Raw genomic sequence first — 19,188 nt, 5'->3', positions numbered from 1 at the left:
AAAACAAATAAAATTAGATTGAACATTTTTTTTGTGGGTTATTTGATATTTTTGCATTGATAAGGTTAAGCGAGGTCGGAAACTTTTTGTACCAGAGGTTTTTCTATTAAAAAAATAGCAAAAATTTACCCACACCCCCAAGCCTAATGCAATTCTGTTCTCATTTTTTTTTTTAATAATAATCATCATTTTAAACGTGTGATATACCTCATAGGCAAACAGCGTCATAAAGTCTCCTCTAACCGGCTTCATCTTTGCTATCTGCAAGAAAAAAAAAAAGCGAAAACAAATTTATATTTGTACGGCTATTATCATCTCCAAATATTTTTCATATTATTTCATAGTACACACATTCTCGACCAAGGCAACCTTATGTCACCTCTCTCTCTCTGGCTGGGCAAAATCCCCCTTGGTCACATATCAGCCATACAAATATTGTTGTTGTTTCAGTTCTTCAGCTTGGAATTGGTTGACGGTGTTATCAATTGCTAATGTTGTTGAAAATTAGCAGCTTGTTTATATTTTTATCGCTTTGTATTTTATATTAACAAAAAAAGAAGAAACAAACGAAGCTAAAAGAAAGAAATTCAATAACAGCTTTTATCACCATCACCGTTGGGCAGAGGGGTAAGAAGAACACAATTTCGTAAACAAAATTGTTCGGGTTATTTTATTTATTTTTTTTTTTTTTCAAGAAGCCGGCATTATTTTTACTCTTACCTCTTTTCACATTTCATGCATCGGGTTCTTTTGTGGGATTTTCTACGGGATTTTTGCTACATGGTATATCGAATTATATAATTGTTGATTAAAAGAATAAATAAAGAGAAGGTTGATTGCTAGATGAATGTGACTCAGAGGAAAATACATTTAGAAAATTTTGGAAATTTAAATGTATGTTAATCTTATAAAAAAATTTACTTATTGAACTTGAAACGTGATTTTAAGAAAATTTTTTTAAAGACCATACAACATAAACTCGATTTTTTTTTTGGAAAATTCATGCTACATATCACGGATTTTTTAAGATTACATTCCGAGGAACATCACACCATGAAACACAGATTTTTATTGGATATTTTTCAAGGACCATCAGACCAAGGAACATGGATTTTTTTAAGAATATTTTCTTTAATGATTATCACATCATGAAACGTAGATTTTAAAGAACATTTTCTTCATGGACCCTCAGACCATAAAAGATGAATTTTAAGATTTTTTCTTCCAAGGACCATTTATTTCTTTAAGAATATTTTTCAAGGACCATCAGACCATGAAACAATGCATTTTAAGAATTTTTTCTTCAAGGACCATGGATTTTTTTAAAAATATTTCAACAATTGTTAGATCAAGAAACGTGGATCTCTTTAAGAATATTTTTCTAGGAATATCAGGCCATTAAACGTGAATTTCTTTAAGAATATTTTTCAAGGAATATCAGACCATTAAACGTGGATTTTTAAAGGGCCATCGACCATGAAACGTGGACATGTTTAAATAATATTTTTAAGGGATCATCAAACCATGAAACGTCGACCCCAAACCCAAGAATCGTGGGTTTCCTTACGAAAAATATTTTATAAAGGATCTTCAGACCATGCAACGTGGATCTCTTTCAGAATATGTTTCAAGGACCATCTGACCAAGAAACGTGGATTTTTTAACAATATTTTTTAAGAGCCATCAAACCACGAAATAACAGACATGTTTAAATAATATTGTTAAAGGATTATCAGACCATGAAACTTGGTCATGTTTAAGGAATATTTTTTAAAGGATCATCAGACCATGAAACGTTGATTTTTAACAATATTTTGCAAGAGCCATCATAACATGAAACGTGGAAATGTTTAAATAATATTATTTTATAGATTAAAAAATCTTCTTTTCAAGATATGATGGAAATTGCGAAATATTCCTAAAAATTATATAAAAAGGATGGAATATTTCGCAATTACCATCCTACCTTGAAACGAGAATTTTTTAGAATAGTATTTAAAGGACCTTTCGACCCATTAGCCCAACATTGTGGCCCTCAGTGTTAAAATACGAATTTTTAAAAAGTCGAAAATTTTTTCGATATTGATTTGAATAAAGTTTTATTTTTTCAATTTTGAGGCCCTTAGGGTGACTATTCATTGGGTTGAATGATTTTGTCCGCAGGTATGCTAATGTGGAAATATGAATTTTTTAGAGTTGAAAATTGTTTGATTTCACAAATAGACTTTGGGACCTCTGGGTAAACCTCTGATGTAGTCTGAGACCTATAGCAGAATTTTCAACACCAAAAGTCTCTGACTGTAGAAATCTATTTCTTTTTTTCATTACTTTCAGATTGGCCTGTATTTACACTTTTTGTAATCAAATAAATTACAATTGCCCCCAAAATGTCTAGTTACCCAAGCGATTCAGCATACAAACCCCCCTTCCAAAACCCCATTGATCGGTCTAAAAATTCACGTATGTGTTGTGATTAATTTCCAATACGTTGATTGACTTAAACCGTTTACTTAATGGTCTATTAATTTGTCTAAATACAACTTAATTCGAGAAACTATAAAACTAAAAAATTATAACACCCCCAATCGCTAAGCCAACATTATCTATACCTCATTGAATAAAATTACTTAAAATCCATGTGCCAGCATTGAATTTTAAATAGTCTTATTAATTCAATGAACAAAAAAAGCCAAATGCATAGCAAATTGTTTGTTTTATGGTGGATTAAACGCAACTCCCCCAGAAAGGCGATAAAATCGTGCAAGTGTTTCATAATATTGCGAGAACTTACAAATATACACAAGTACATATTAGACAGGGGTGGAGGGCTTCGAAAAGAACAATTTGCCAAATATTTTTTGGAAAGTATATAAAATAAATTTTAGTACTTTTATATAAAAAGCCCTTGCTAACATTTGTAGGGGAAAAAGGCTTCTTATATCTTTGAATTATATTTGTTTTAATTTTTTTCATAGATTGAGAAATATTTCCAATAATAAAATACTTAATTATCTAACTTCCAAGAACCATACAATTTCTGTCTTTCAATATTCGGTTTAATGTTTTCAATTGTAACTGATTTTTGTTTCATCACCAAGCTTACAGCAAGAGTTTGATACTGCCTCAACAGAATCCACTCCCTATATGTATTGCTCCGTCAATATTTTAATTATTAATCATTTTTGACTAGAGACCGAAGCAGATCTCCTTATATTTCAAACATTCGACATTTTAACCCAAAAAATCATTCCTCTTTAAATCAAATATCATTTTAATTTTTATTACACAGCTAAGGAAAGCACGTTCTGACATTAAACGATACACGCGAATTTACAATTTGACTGGATTTTTATTCTCAATTTTGTTGTTTTTTTTCTTTTGATTTTTTTTAGCTATTTAAAAATACAGAAGACACACAACGACGACATTCTTCGTGCATTCCCTAATTCTTAACACCAGCAAAAAAATTAAATATATTCTTCCATTCAGTTGATGACTGCTCAATGTTTGTTTCCCGCCCTGCGGTGCCCATCGAAGTAACAATGAATGACTCTATCAACTGTCTGAAAAAAAAAAACATTTTTCAAAGCGCGTGTATGATCCTCAAACTCACCCCCGCCCCTCCCGCATTTTTGCCCATTTATAATTACCTCACTATTACTCTTTTCTTTATTGTTATTGGGTATTTAAATATTTGCCCAAAAAACAAAATGTAGAGCTATTTTGTTTGGTGTATTCGCCGAGGGTAGGTCCAAAAAGTTGGGGAATTTCGTTGACTCGACATTGATGTCAAGTTGTTTGCAAATTTGAGTAGCAAAGACACAAACTTCATATTTTATAAAGCACGTAAGAATAATACAAGGTGAGATGCAAAAACTGCCATCAACTTAAGACTGCTGTCATTTCTAAGCCACTCGTCGGACATCTATTAAAATTATTACAGTGACAGCTCATTCCTTATGTTTGGCTGGAAAATCACATGTGGCTATCGTTAGAGCATTCCAGCATTTAAATGTGAATAAATCTTTTGTGTCTCGTACCATCGTTCGTTACCGTGATACTGGTAGCGTAGCCGAAGGAAGTGAACGGAACAAGGAAGTGAACGAAGAAAACAACAAAATCTGCAGAAATGGGTCGAAAAGTGAAGAAGCGACTTGATCGAAACCCGTGTCACGTTGGCCGAACAATGGCTAGTGAGCTGAACATATCGTCATTGACATTCCAAAAAGGGCAAGAACTTACACATCAACAGAAAGAAAATAGACTCAAAGAGCTAAAGGGCTGCTTCGCTTGGCCGAAAGTTGTGAACTTCCGAATTTGGGGTTCTCCGATGAGAAAACATTCGTTGTCCAGCAGTTTGTAAACAAACAAAATGATCGTGTTTACTTGCCACAGAGTTTACCTGAAAATGTGCACCTTCGATTGGCCACCAGAACTGAAGCGGCGGCCATGGTGATGGTGTGGGCCGCCATAAGAGTCGATGGTTGCTCTCCGCTCGTATTATTCGACCGTGGCATCAGAATTAATGCCGAATATTATCGCGAAAATATTCTGGAGGGTGTATTAGCATACCAACAGGACTCAGCACCATCGCACTCAGCATGCGCCACCCAAGAATGGTTAAAAAATGAGGTTCTTCGCTTCATTTCCAGTGCACAATGGGCACCAAAATCTCCGGATAATAATTCGTTGGACTATTGTGTCTGGATATTTTGAAAAGCAAGGTTGGCACTAAAAAATACCAAAGTTCGATCACCTCAAGCAAGCGCTTCGCCGGGAATGGGCCAAAATATTGCAGAGCAACATTCGGGTGCGTGGTTTCATTGGTCGTTTGAAGGTCATAATTCGTGCCAAAGGTGACCAATTCAAACCAATCTAAACGTATTCTAAAATTTGATGCTATTTCCGACTTTGTTGCAGTTTTTTTTATCTCACCCTGTAGAATCCTTTTGGGAATACATTACAAACGTGTTATTCCAATAGAGTACCAACGTGTTCCAATAAGAACTTAAAAGGACCTTGTTGAAGTACATTTTCCTACCGACGATCGTTTGAGGTTCTCTTGCAAGGGAAGACCTTTATTAAATCCTATTCATATATAAGATCCTTAAGATGTATTCTTGCAATGGAAGATATTTTCCTGAATGATAATGATTGGTTTCTGCCTCATCTGAACTAGTTGAATATTACTTCTTCCTGAGCTAGTTTGGAATGCATTGATATTTTATTGGTTTAATTAGCTTTGTTTTTGTTGTTTTCATATTCTGAAGTAGTTTTAAAATACCCCTTATCTATACTTTCTCCCTATCATCATACCATCACCCTAAAATTTCCTTAACTTATGGCTGCTGATGTTTTATTGTTGTTGTTATAGTATATATATATATTTTATTTCTATTACTGGCCGGCGGCGTCAGGCCCCACCAGCTGTTTAGTTGTTTGCTGTTTGATAGCTGACAACGACATAGCGTCATTTAGCTAGCTAGCTGCTGGTGATGGTGTTGCTGCTGCTGGCTGTGCTGATTGCTAATGTGCTGTGGAATGAATTAACCGAATTATAAAAAATATATATGTATAAAAAGCGCGCACAGTCAGTCAGTTAGCAGTCAGACACACACATTCACTCAAACTTATAATAATTCAATGTCAAGGTTAAATTCGCTCATATTACCACCACACACCAACGTCAACAGAAAACACAATGTGAAGAGTTAGTTTCTTTTTTGTGGTTTTCTGTTTTGCCTTTTCGTTTTCTATTTGTTTTGCATTTTTTTTTTTGTATTTTTAATTTTCAATTTCAAAGCTTTCTTATCTATTGTTGTATTTTATTTTCGAACTCGTTATAAAATTTGGGAATTATTTTGGGTTTTTGTGTTTTTCGTTGGGGTTCTTCTTTTCGTTTGTTTTTTGGTTGATAAATATGGAAATATTTATTGCTGCGGTTTTTTGGTCGATCATCATCATTGAATCAATTTGTAATTTTCTATTACTTTTCCATAGGGGGATTTATATTAGAATTATTAAATGTTTATAATAATATTTCAGACAATAAGTTAAGCCGCAAAATGTGGCCAATGTATTGTTTTTATTTTTAAATTATTGTTGTTATATATATTTTTAATTTGACTAATTGTTATGTTATATTTTTTATATTACAGTTCTACATCTGGTTGCAATGGAATCTTTTCACGTCGCTTGGATTTTTCATCTTTCAATCTGTTGCCGAAAACCCGTTTGAATTCCTATCAAGTTAAGGTAAGTTTCCACGCTTTTCCTAAAATAAAAAAATCTGTTTATATTCAGCAGGTTTAAAAGTAAATAAAACATGTAAAAAAGTATCGGTCGGTTTTGCCAACAGATGTATACCCTCAGCCAATATTCGATTATTTAAAAATATTTTGACTTCTGTTAAGATTATTCCAACTCTTGACCCCTATGGAGTGGGTTTTGAAAGAATGGGTTATTACTGTCCATTTCGTATGGAACTTAAATAAATATGATATAAATATTGGGACGTGCCAGGTTTGGACCATATTGGTTATTTCCTTCACTTTATATGAGATATATGATAATTTTTAGAAAATGTGCGTGAGGTACCAGTTATAGTCGACCGAAGTGCTCTATTTTCATACTTCATTGAATATAGATAAAAATATTGGTATTGGAAAAATTACAAGAAAATCGAATATTTATATCCAATTTTATGCGAAATCATAAATTTCATGTGGGGGAGGTACTAGAAGAAATGGTCCGATCTCTACCATCTTTCTAACAGATCTTCTGTTGATAGAAATATTGAGATATACCAAGTCTGAATGGAATCGGATGTTTATTTCGTCTTTTTAAGCTTCATGAATTTTCAAAATTTTGAACCTTTGTGGGGGAGGTACCACAAATAGTGTGCTGATATATTCCATCTTTACACCAGACCTTGGGTTAATAGAAATATTGGGATGTGTGAAATTTGAAGACAATCGTGCTCTTACATCACATTTAATGAGAGTTATAATTATTCAAAGAAGGTGGGGACGGATATATGTAATTTTAACATCAGACCTTGGGTTAATAGAAATATTGGGATGTGTGAAATTTAAAGACAATCGGGCTCTAACATCTCATTTTATAAGAGTAATAACAATTCAAAATGTTGGCCCTCTGTGGGGGAGGTACCGGATGGAGTGGACCGGAATTGTCCATTTTCGCATCTGACCTGATGGAAATATTAGGATTTTCAAAGTTGGAGCAAAATCGGATCATCCCTTGTCTTTCTGTTCAGTAAAATATTTTCTTTGAAAATTTCAACATTTTTTTGGGTCCAGAAGGAGTGGATCGATATTGCCCATCTCAAAACTCGATCTAAGTTTGGCAAAAATATTACGATGTACCAAGTTTGGACCAAATCGGATATTCCCTTCGAGAGTCATCGTGCGCACCAGCCAGACAGACCGACGGACGGACGGACATCGCTAGATCAAATGTCCAGAAACGAATTTGGTCCAAAGAGACCCGTTATTTCGACTAGGCACGTTTTGACTGTATCAAATGATACTCATCTGTAGCCATATGGCTGAGGGTATAACTAGATGAGCCATACCAAAAGTTTAAAATTGAGAAGATATATCTGCTGAAAGTCTTTGAGACCTTAATTTAGCATTTAATTTTTCGTATATATATATTATATTTCGGTCAATATTTGGGCATCATAATTCTAAGAATTGACAAAGAAGAGATCATCTAAAAATCTTCAGTAAATATATTCAAATATCTTAGGTTGAATTTGATTAAATTATTTGAATATATAAAGCCAATCTGGCCGAAATGCCACAACCCTGGACCTTTATAGACAACATTTTGCAATCGAAATAATTGTCATACATAGTTTTTGGAAAATATAGACAAAACATGGCAAAAGAGTTTTTAAAAAAAAGATGACAAAAGCTAGGAACCAATAAATATAGTTCTCCTGAACTAGTCATCGTCTATGATTAAAAAAAGTCTTTGCCCATAAAAATATGATTATGGAGGTATATATCTCTTAAATTGCTTATTCTACACCAGTGAAAAAAGAGTTCCCAAAAAATTTCCAATATTTATTTGTGTTGTTTAGTTGTGATATATGTTCATAAACAAATGCTGCAATAAATTACCGAACAACATAAATATGTTTCTTTGTTTCAATTATTTTCTATTTAACGGTCTACTGATGTTTAATTAAAGCCATGCCGAATGGGTTCATTGCTCTCGTTCTCTCTCTCTCTCGTGCTCTTTCTTTTTCCCGATGGTTTACACCAAACATTCTTTTCCCTTTTGTTTAAATTAAAACATCCTTGCAGCACTTGTTTCTTTTTAATTATTTACAACATTCAGAATTTACTTGCGATGTTCTTTTATGTTAAATTTTATTTTATTTATTAACATTTTCAATGCAAATGTAATAATAAAGTTTTAATTGTTAATAAAATGTCAAAGATGTGTTGAAAGCACCTAAAATATGCAACGCGTTGCAAGATTCATTCACCTTTTTAAGTAGGCTAAAACAAGAATAGATTTGCAAAATTTTAAATTAGTGGGATACAATTGTTCTCAAATTTATGTAATATATTTCCAACATAGAGAACATATGCAAGAAGAAGATGACTTTTGTGTAATAAAAACAGTTGGGGTGGATAATCGACAAATACCTAATTTGGAGTTCCTGAAGGGCTCAGCCTTGGAAATATTGGTCGAAATTCCTTGATATAATAATAAATTGTTAAAAAAAAACAAAACAGGTGCTGACGAAATATCAAAAAAAAAAAAAAATTTTTTTGGCTACTTTACTCATCTCGTTTGGATAAATTTAACAAAAAATTATAAAAAATGCAATTGCCAAGTATATGATTCCAAGAATTGTATCTAACATCTATATCTAGTAATTCAGCTCTAATTTTATATAATTTTCTCAGACAAAGTGATAGAAAAACCTAAATTCAAAGAAACAAAAAACGGTAATAGTTTTCATTTAAGTCTTATTGAAACATTCATTGGATTGAGAGGCCCAGATTTTTCTTAAATTGTCCATATATAGAACTTATTTCTGTATAATAAATAAATAAAAAAAAAAATAAGTAAAAAAGCATTAAGTTCGGTCGGGCCGAACTTTTAATATCCTCCACCTTTGGGTAAAGAAAACATTTTTATATAACAGTATCTGAATTCAAACGTGTTCCACTTTAAACTACAAATACCAGTAAGACCCTTTGGATAATGCTGTTAAATTTTTCAGAAAACCATAAAGTGGGTGAGGCCTTTGCATGGGGGCATACCAAGACGGGAACCTCTATAGACAATTTTTTACTTCAAGAATTGCCATCTACCAAAGTTTCTCAAATACCAAATTTGAAACAAATTTTGTAAATGTGACTAGGATTATGAAAATACCTAGTATCTGTTGTAATGGTTGTATGTGCGCTACAGGAAAACGTAGACCTACATTTTCAATGTTCTGCCGTTGGAGCTAGACCCCATTATGAACTACAAATACCAATTTTTAGACAAATCCATGGAAAAATGTGGCAAAAATCATCAAACCAACACCGACTATTGAAATGTACCGTTATATGGGGGCTATACAAAAACGTGGACCTGTGCATACAATGTTTCGCCACCGGCACTGGGAACCCATTATGAACTACAAATACCAATTTTTACACAAATCCGTGGAAAATGTGGCACAAATCATCAAAATACTTAATATCGGGAGGTACCGTTATATGGGGGTTACACAAAAACGTGGACCTATGCATACAATGTTTCACCAGCGGAGCTAGAACCCATTATGAAGTATAAATATCACTTTTTAATCAAATCCGTGAAAAATGTGGAAAATTCATCAAAAATAGTAATAATAATAATAATAATAATATAATAATAATAATAATAATAATAATAATAATAATAATAATAATAATAATAATAATAATAATAATAATAATAATAATAATAATAATAATAATAATAATAATAATAATAATAATAATAATAATAATATAATAATAATAATAATAATAATAATAATAATAATAATAATAATAATAATAATAATAATAATAATAATAATAATAATAATAATAATAATAATAATAATAATAATAATAATAATATAATAATAATAATAATAATAATAATAATAATAATAATAATAATAATAATAATATAATAATAATAATAATAATAATAATAATAATAATAATAATAATAATAATAATAATAATAATAATAATAATAATAATATAATAATAATAATAATAATAATAATAATAGTAATAATAATAATATAATAATAATAATAATAATAATAATATAATAATAATAATAATAATATGATAATAATAATAATAATAATGATAATAATAATAATAATAATAATAATAATAATAATAATAATGAATAATAATAATAATAATAATAATAATAATAATAATAATAATAATAATAATAATAATAATAATAATAATAATGATAATAATAATAATAATAATAATAATACATAATAATAATAATAATAATAATAATATAATAATAATAATAATAATAATAATAATAATAATAATAATAATAATAATAATAATAAGAATAATAAGAATAATAAGAATAATAATAAGAATAATAAGATAATAATAATATAATAATAATAATAATATAATAATAATAATAATAATAATAATAATAATAACAGGCGGTACCGTTATATGACGGCTATTCAAAAACGAGAGATTATGGATATATATATTTTATGGGGTCTGCGACGATAATTTAGGGATGTTGCAAACTTAATGAAAAAGTTACCCTCCCACCTTTTCAAGGTGGTATATAAGCTGTTACATTTTACACAGCATTTTTTTATTTATTAATTTTTTTGAATATCATCTTTTTGAAGATCATCTGGATCTTCCATAAAAAAGATCTAAACGAAAAAATTCTTTATAAAGATCCAAACCGCCTTGAATCTGCAATATGTTGTCTATAAGAGACTGATGTTGTATATACCCGTTATTTCATACCCGTTATAAACTTTCATTTCTGCTTTAATTTCATGCAATATCCCACCATATGAAATTCTAGAATCCCAATGACGACTTTAAATCGTAGAACACAGTCAGTCAGCAATTCTTAGAATTCTAAGCAACGCCTTTTATATAATGAATGGTCTTTTTAAGTGGCATGTTTATTGTTTTCATTTCTGCAATGTTGATGGCGTGCTTAAACGTTTCTTAAGAATATTAGATTATATCACTTTTGATGGGTGGTGGTGTGTCGGTTGGTCCATTAAACATTCCGATTAAAAACTAAAATTTTCGCTGTAAAACGGATTTGTATATGAAATTGTGATGGAAAATGTGAAATAATTTTAGATATTGATCAATGAAAATAGTGTTGCTATTGACAGTTTGGGATAAACAATATATTTCGAACAAGGACCTAACTTTTTATACCCTCCGCGAATGACATTATTCTGTCAAATTCATTAATAAAATTCGATTAAATATTGATATACAAAATATTGATAAAATTTTATAGATTGCCATTAGTGTCCTATGATTTCACAATCATTTTTATAGCCTCCACCATTCTATGAAGGGTACAGGTTTGCCCATATTCGACGGACCCATGTTTTTTTGTTTGTTTTGAGGCTTGTCCGCAGGCAACATTCTTTGCGTCAATTGAATTTTGTACGGGAACAAATGCAAATCAATGCGAACAATCCGCTGTAAAGTGGACCGAGCCATGCCCAACTGCTGAGAACGGCGTTTTTGGGATGTTCTTGGGGACCTCTCAACACTGGCTCGTACGGCAGCGATATTCTCGGCCGATCGCCTTGGTCGACTTTTATATGGCCTCTTCGGATTAGAAAGAGCCTTACCAGTCGAAAATGTTTTGTATAAACGCTTAATGGTGTTCTTAGAAGGCGCACTTCTCACATTTTTTAATGTTTTAAAAGCACGTTGAGTTTTCACAATTGACCTCTTCTGTTGAATGTAAATTTCAACTATTTCAGAGCGCTCGCGTGCCGTGTATTGGTTCATGGTAAAAATCTGCTTGGATTGACGCTTGAAACGCGGTATGTCATTAAGCGATGTGACATCTGTGTCAAAAGTTATGGCGTTGCCAGATGGGTCCGTCGAATATGGGCAACCCTGTATATTAACTTTGTCGTTCCGTTTGTAACTCCTCGAAATATTTATAATAGACCCTACAAAGTATATATATTCTGGATCAGCGTAAAATTCTAACATGATCTAGCGATGTCCGTCTGTCTGTTGTAATCACGCTATCGTTCGAGAGGGAGATCCTTATGGTTATTACAACCTATGGAAAAAAGAATATAACTGTACCTCCCGATACTCGGTATTTTAATGATTTTAGCGACATTATTCACCGGAATTGTTTCAAACTTTGTATTTGAAGTTCGTAATGGGTACTACAACCTACAACAACAAAAAAATTCGTAAGGAGGTCCATATAACATTTTTTATGTGATAGTTTCCGGAAGTTTTCTGAAAATTTTCAAGTTCCTTGCAAATGGTGGATGGCATTAAAAAGTGGGCCTGGCCAAACTTTTTACTTCTTATAAGTTAATATAATTCATTTGTTGTTTTTTTTTATAGACCACCATTTCTTCAATTTCCACATTCATTTTAGGTTCATTGACCTAAAACTAAACTGAATGCTTATATGTATTAAAAATTGAAAATAAAATAAACAAAAGATTTGGTTGAAACAAAAATGCTCATTAATTTCCGAAAAAATATAGCACAACAAATAAATCGAAACATAAATTTTAAGTCGTAAAATTTCAGTAATCTTCCCAAAAAATAATATCCAACAAAATTTCATCACGAAAAAAACAAATACTCAAATTACTATAAAAATATAAACAAAAATTGGAATACAAAACTAAAGCATCATTATTCCGACGCTTCATCATAAATGATATTATGAATGGAATCTCAAACAAATCGAGATTCCACAAAAAACAAAAAAAAAAAAAATAAACAGAAAAAAAACTAAACAGAAAAAAACAACTATCGCTCAGTTTCTTTAAAACGAAAAAGAAAAAAATTTCAAATACCAAGCTGTACAGAAAAAGCGAACTAAGCATCAATTTGCCTTCTGGGAATAAACAATATGTGCAGCTGTGACATATATTTTTGTTCCAACAATTGGACGATATATAAAATTTCATAAGAAATAAACATGCAACAATGTTGCTCACAAAAATGTTTATTGTTTAAAATATTTGTGGAGGAAAAAGGAGAAAAATAAAAATAGTATATGGGGAGTCAAGGTATTCGGGGGAATTTCTTCAACTACTCGAAATTTGTACAATGACAAGAAATTCGAATTTGCTATCCTTCATCGATTTGTAATAAATAATATTCCGAAATGAAATTTTATCAGAGAAAAGAAATATTATGACAAATGAAAATTTCTTTTATACCCTCCACCATAGTATTTAGGGTATCTTTAGTTTTTCTTTCCATTTGTAACATCTCGAAATATACATTTTAGACCCCACAAACTATATATTTTTGACCAGCATAAAATTCTATGTCGATTTAGAGACGTCCGTCCGTCCGTCTGTGGAAATCACTCTAGCTTCCGAACGAAATACAGTATATTAATACAATTTTACTCAAATGTATATTATGTCTGCAGGACTTTTGGTATTGAAAATGGGCCATGTATGTCCACGTTTTGGTATAGCCCCCATACAACGATCCCGATATTCTGTATTTTGATGATTTTAGCGACATTATTCAACGGAATTGTTTCAAATTTGGTATTTGAAGTTCGAAATAGACACTACAGCCTAATACAGAAAATTGTCTGTGCAGGTCCATGTCTTCGTATAGCCCCCATATAACAGTACCCCCGATATTCGTTACTTTGTTTTTTTAGCGACATTATTCACCGGAATTGTTTCAGCTTTGGTATTTGAAGTTCGTAATATATACTACAGCATATGAACGAATATTGTCTGTGCAGGTCCACGTCTTCGTATAGCCTCCATATAACGCTACCTCCCGATGTTTGGAATTTTGATGATTTTAGCGACATTATTTACCGAAATTGTTTCCAATTTGGTATTTGAAGTTCGTTAGGGAGATGGTCTGTTCAGGTTCACGTCTTCGTATAACATCCTCGGTACCTTCCGATATTCAGTATTTTGATGATTTTAGCGGCATTCTTCACCGAAATTGTTTTTGTTATTTGAAGTTCGTATTGGATACTACAGTCTAAGACAGAGAATTGTCTGTGAAGATCCACGTCTTCGTATAGCCCCCGTATAACGGTAGCTCCCGATACTCGGTATTTTGATGATTTTAGCTACATTATTCAGCGGAATTGTTTCAAATTTGGTTTTTGGAGTTCGTATTGGATACTTCAGCCTTTGACATAAAAATGTCTCTGCAGGTCCACATTTTGGTACTGCCCCATATAATAGTACCTTAATCACCTTTTTTTCCAAGTTTCGCATTTGAATATTATAATGGCTTATGACAAAATTTGCAGATCTAAGTCGTCGTTTAGACCCTAATATGTCGGCTACATTTAGTATTTTTAAGACTTTAACAGAATTTTTAACGGATTGTTTTTTTTTCTGTTTTTTTTTTGAAAAGTTTTAAATTCGTTCCAAATTGTGTAGGGTATTCAAAGTTCGGGTCGGCCGAACTTATAGCTTATTTGTTTTTTTTTTTTTTAATATTTCCCATTGCCATTGATCATAGACTCCACCTTTCAATATCAAATTATTCTATCCCAAAAATAATTTCACTCCCGAGTATTTTACACAAACTTAAAAACACACACAAAATTCCTATCAATAACTTATAAATCAGGGTGGGGATAAATTTCCCTCACCAAACAAAGGATCAATGCAGGATAAGACCTCAAACCAGTTAAGGGAGAAAAAATGCATATCCTTCTCATATGCAGTTATGTATTCGAAAATGAAAATAACAATACCAAGAAAAATCCCTTGCATATTTTATAAGGATAGTATCTTCGGTGTTGGCGTCCTTGTTTTTTGTATTGAGTTAAGTATGAATGAAATTGAATATACAATCAAAGAAAAAAAAACAAAACACAAGGTATGCAATAGGATGCCGACGACAAAGAAAAACAACATGGCTTACAATTCAATTTGGCAAATGCATGCGTAACTAACCCAGAGTCTGTTGTTGTTTTTTCAATATTTTCTTTTCCTGGCTTTATTTGTATGCAAAGATTTTGTTTTTTCTATTTTTAGTTAGGATGATCGAAGGAAAAATATTCTGGCAGGGGTTTTGCTTTAGTTTTATTCCTTTAGTTTGCCAAAAAAAATCCTCTTTTTCGTCTATTTTGCTTTCGTCCAAAATTGTAAATTTTCTTTTATTGAATTTATAAATATTTAATGTAATATTATATTTATAGTTGTGTAGCTACCATAGCAATAGAGGAAACGAAAAGAAGCGAAGCAATCTAGACTACGTAATGGCCATTTTGCAAATTATGTTATTAAAATTGGAAAATGGAATTTGTAGTAAAGCCATATGTGTCCCACTGATGTGCTGTTGAGTTGCACTGAGAGAAAATAGTGGTTGAATTTGATTTTTTTGATGTGAATAATTTTTTTAGCAGCGAATTCGTATGTAGTATATAAGCATAAAGTTTTAGATATTTAAGCAAAAATAAAGAAATGATGAGCCAGTCCTAATTAAGGCCGTGTGTTTGAAAATGAAGTGTGGCGAAATATTGAAGACAATTTCAACTGTAGTGTTCTAAAATGGAGCAACCGATTTTTATAATATATATAGGGTAAGCTAAAAAAACTGAAACAAAGTCAAACGCCATATTTTTTACATTATTTTAAGTTTTATTTGCTGAAAGCAAAAAATGTCGGAAATAGCATCAAATTTTAGAATTAGTTTAGATTTGTTCGAAATGGTCACCTTTGGCACGAATTATGACCTTCAAACGGCCATTGAAACCGTCACACGCTGCCCGAATGTTGCTCTGCGGGATTTTGGCCCATTTCCGGCAAAGCGCTTGCTTAAGGTGATCGACACTTTGGTATTTTTTAGTACCAACTCCAGACACAATAGTCCAACGGATTTGTATCCGGAGATTTTGGTGGCCATTGCGCGCTGGAAACGATGCGAGGAACCTCATTTTGTAACCATTCCTGAGTGGCGCATGCTGAGTGCGATGGTGCCGAGTACTGTTGGAATGTACAAGCTCTAGGCTTTAATACACCTTCCAGAATATTTTCGCAGTAATATTCGGCATTTATTCATTATTTATTCGACCTTCGGCTGTTATAGAGGGCTACGCCATCACCATGGCCGGCGCTTGAGTTCTGGTGGCCAACCGAAGGTGCACATTTTCAGCTGACCTCTTTGGCAAGTAAACATGACTATTTTGTTTGTTTACGCACTACTGGACACCGAATGTTTTCTCATCGGAGAAAAGCAAATTCGGCAGTTCATAATTTTCGGCCAAGCGAAGCAACTCTTTGGCTCTTTTAAGTCTATTTCCTTTCGGAAAATTCTCACCAAAATGCTTTTGTACGCTGGTTAACAATACACTGAGCTGTCACTGGAATAATTTTAACAGCTGTCGGACGGGTGGCAGTCTGAAGTTGGTTGCAGTTTTCATCCCACCCTGTATAAACCTAAAATTAACAGATTACTAGTGATTTTAAGGGAGGGCATTTTTAATGTTTTTTTAATAAACAGTTAAATTTTTAATGAAAAAACTTTTGTAATTTAAAAAAAAAAAACACTAATATTTCGCCACATGAATATCGTTTACTGATATACAGGGTTGCCCATATTCGACGGACCTTTGGGCCCATTCCAATCGACGAGGCTTGTCCGCAGGCAACATTCTTTGCGTCAATTGAATTTTGTATGGGAACAAATGCAAATCAATGCGAATAATCCGTTTTAAAGTGGGCCGAGCCATACCCAACTGCTGAGAACGGCGTTTTTGGGATGTTCTTGGGGACTTCTCTCTCTCTCGGCCGATCGCCTTGGTCGACTTTTATATGGCCTCTTCGGATTAGAAAGAGCCTTACCAGTCGAAAATTTTTCGTATAAATGCTTAATGGTGTTCTTAGAAGGCGCACTTCGAACATTTTTTAATGTTTTAAAAGCACTTTGAGTTTTCACAATTGACTTCTTGTAAATTTCAGAGCGCTTGCGTGGCGTGTATTGGTTCATGGTAAAAATCTGTTTGGGCTGACGCTTCAAACGCGGTATGTCATTAAGCAATGTGACATCTCTGTCAAAAGTTATGGCGTTGCCAGATGGGTCCGTCGAATATGTGCAACCCTGTACAGCAAGGGCGTTCTATTAAGTCTTTCTAGCTTAGTACAGAAAATTGAAAGGGAATTACGAATTTTGAAAAAATAAGACTTTCTATGAAACACCCTATTCTACTTTCATTCGATAAACCATTTACAAAATTTTAAGGAATTCTCACATTGATTTTTTACCTTCTACAATTCAGATGTCACCATGGTGTCAAGAATACAACCAAAAAAAAAAAAAAAAAAAAAAAAAAAAAAAATAATAATATTTAAGAATGTTTAGGGTTTCCCAAACAAAAAAACAATCAATCACTCGACATTAGAGGTCTATTCAAAATTTTATAAATGAAATGAAAAGGAAAATATATCAATTTTTTTTGCGGTAAATTAATATGCAAATTTAATTAAAAAAATGTCAAATGATATGTTTCTCTACTCCGCATTTTCATAACAAACAATTAATAAAAGATTTTTCCCAAAAACGTGGAAGCACATCATAAATCTCCGGATGGCGTAACGAAATTGTTAAGCTTAAGATTATGATAAATTATATTTATTTCTAGACGCAGTAGTTTTTTTTCCTTTTATTTTCGAGAAAAAAAAAAGTGCCTCAATCATTATTTTTACGTTTGAAAATATGTAATAATTATGATTGCGAATAGCGGACGTAAAAAGGGGAAAACAGGGGTTAAATATAGCTCGTTGACAGCTGTTGTGTTGCAAGTCAAAAAAATACACTCATTCATTATCTCGTCAAGCTTTGTTTTGTGTAAAAAGGGGTTTTTCTTAAATCCCCTTTAAAGGGTTACAATTTTGTGTTTCCTTCTTCGGCATTTGAAAGAAAAAAAAACAACAAATCTCCGTATCATATTATCCTCATTATTAGTTAGGCAGTTGAAAATAAAAATTATCCCTCCTTTCCACTGAGGATAACAAGTTAACTAGTTAATTATGTTAGGAACATGTTGCTTGAAGTGGTTGTTCCTCTTCCGTCCCATTCTGCCTGTCGTTATTCACAACAAAACACCGGAAAAGTTGTTTTTTAAATAATAATCCCTTTGATAAATTTACTTGTAAAAACAATTCTATAAAATTTCTATAAAAAAGGGAAACACATACAACGTAGAATATTTAGAAAATTGAAGAACAATAAATATCCTGTTTGCAAATTGTACTGTAGTCATAAATGTAAGAAAGCAAGAAGGCCATTTTAATAATTTTTTTAATTATATTTGAAAAATATTTGAAAATTTCCTTCGTAGAAAATGTTAAGTGTGAAGCGAAGAATAAGACCAGGGTGAGATGAAAAAACTTCAACCAACTTCAGACTGCTGTGATTGTTTACAAGCGTACAAAAGCATTTTGATGAGAATTTTCCAGAAAAAAAGTTATTCATGATGGAATACGAGCGTGATAGTGTGATTTCTTTATATTTGGCTGGAAAACCACAAGTGGCTATCGTCACAGCACTCCAGCATTTAAATGTGAATAGATCTTTTGTGTCTCGTGTCATCGCTCGTTACCGTGATACTGGTAGCGTAGCCCGGCGTCAAGGAAGTGGACGAAAGAAAACAGCAACATCAGCAGAAATGGTTCGAAAAGTAAAGAAGCGACTTAATCGAAACCCGCGTCGCAGTGACCGAAAAATGGCTCGTAAGCTGGACATATCGCAGTATTCCATTCGCAAATATTGAAAAATGAGATCGGGGTAAAGCCACTGAAATTCCAAAAAGTTCAACAGAAAGAAAATAGACTCAAAAGAGCTAAAGAGTTGCTTCGCTTGACCGAAATTGGTGAACTGCCGAATTGGAATTTCTCCGATGAGAAAACATTCTTTATCCAGCACTTCGTAA

General features: G+C 32.2%; 1 protein-coding gene across 4 annotated transcripts in view; it reads left to right on the top strand.

The window, feature by feature from the left end:
* Window positions 1-19,188, top strand: part of LOC131802338 (headcase protein) — a 403,675-nt gene that overhangs the window by 146,693 nt on the left and 237,794 nt on the right. For all 4 annotated transcript variants that reach the window (XM_059122500.1, XM_059122503.1, XM_059122495.1 and 1 more), the window contains one exon: window positions 6,159-6,255. In XM_059122500.1, the coding sequence (XP_058978483.1) occupies window positions 6,159-6,255 (97 nt within the window). The remainder of the gene's footprint in view (window positions 1-6,158; window positions 6,256-19,188) is intronic.

This window comes from Musca domestica, unplaced genomic scaffold, assembly GCF_030504385.1.
Source record: "Musca domestica strain aabys unplaced genomic scaffold, Musca_domestica.polishedcontigs.V.1.1 1, whole genome shotgun sequence".
Lineage (NCBI taxonomy): Eukaryota > Metazoa > Arthropoda > Insecta > Diptera > Muscidae > Musca > Musca domestica.
The sequence above is the reverse complement of the archived record's forward strand: the minus strand, read 5'-3'. Positions and strand labels throughout refer to the sequence as shown.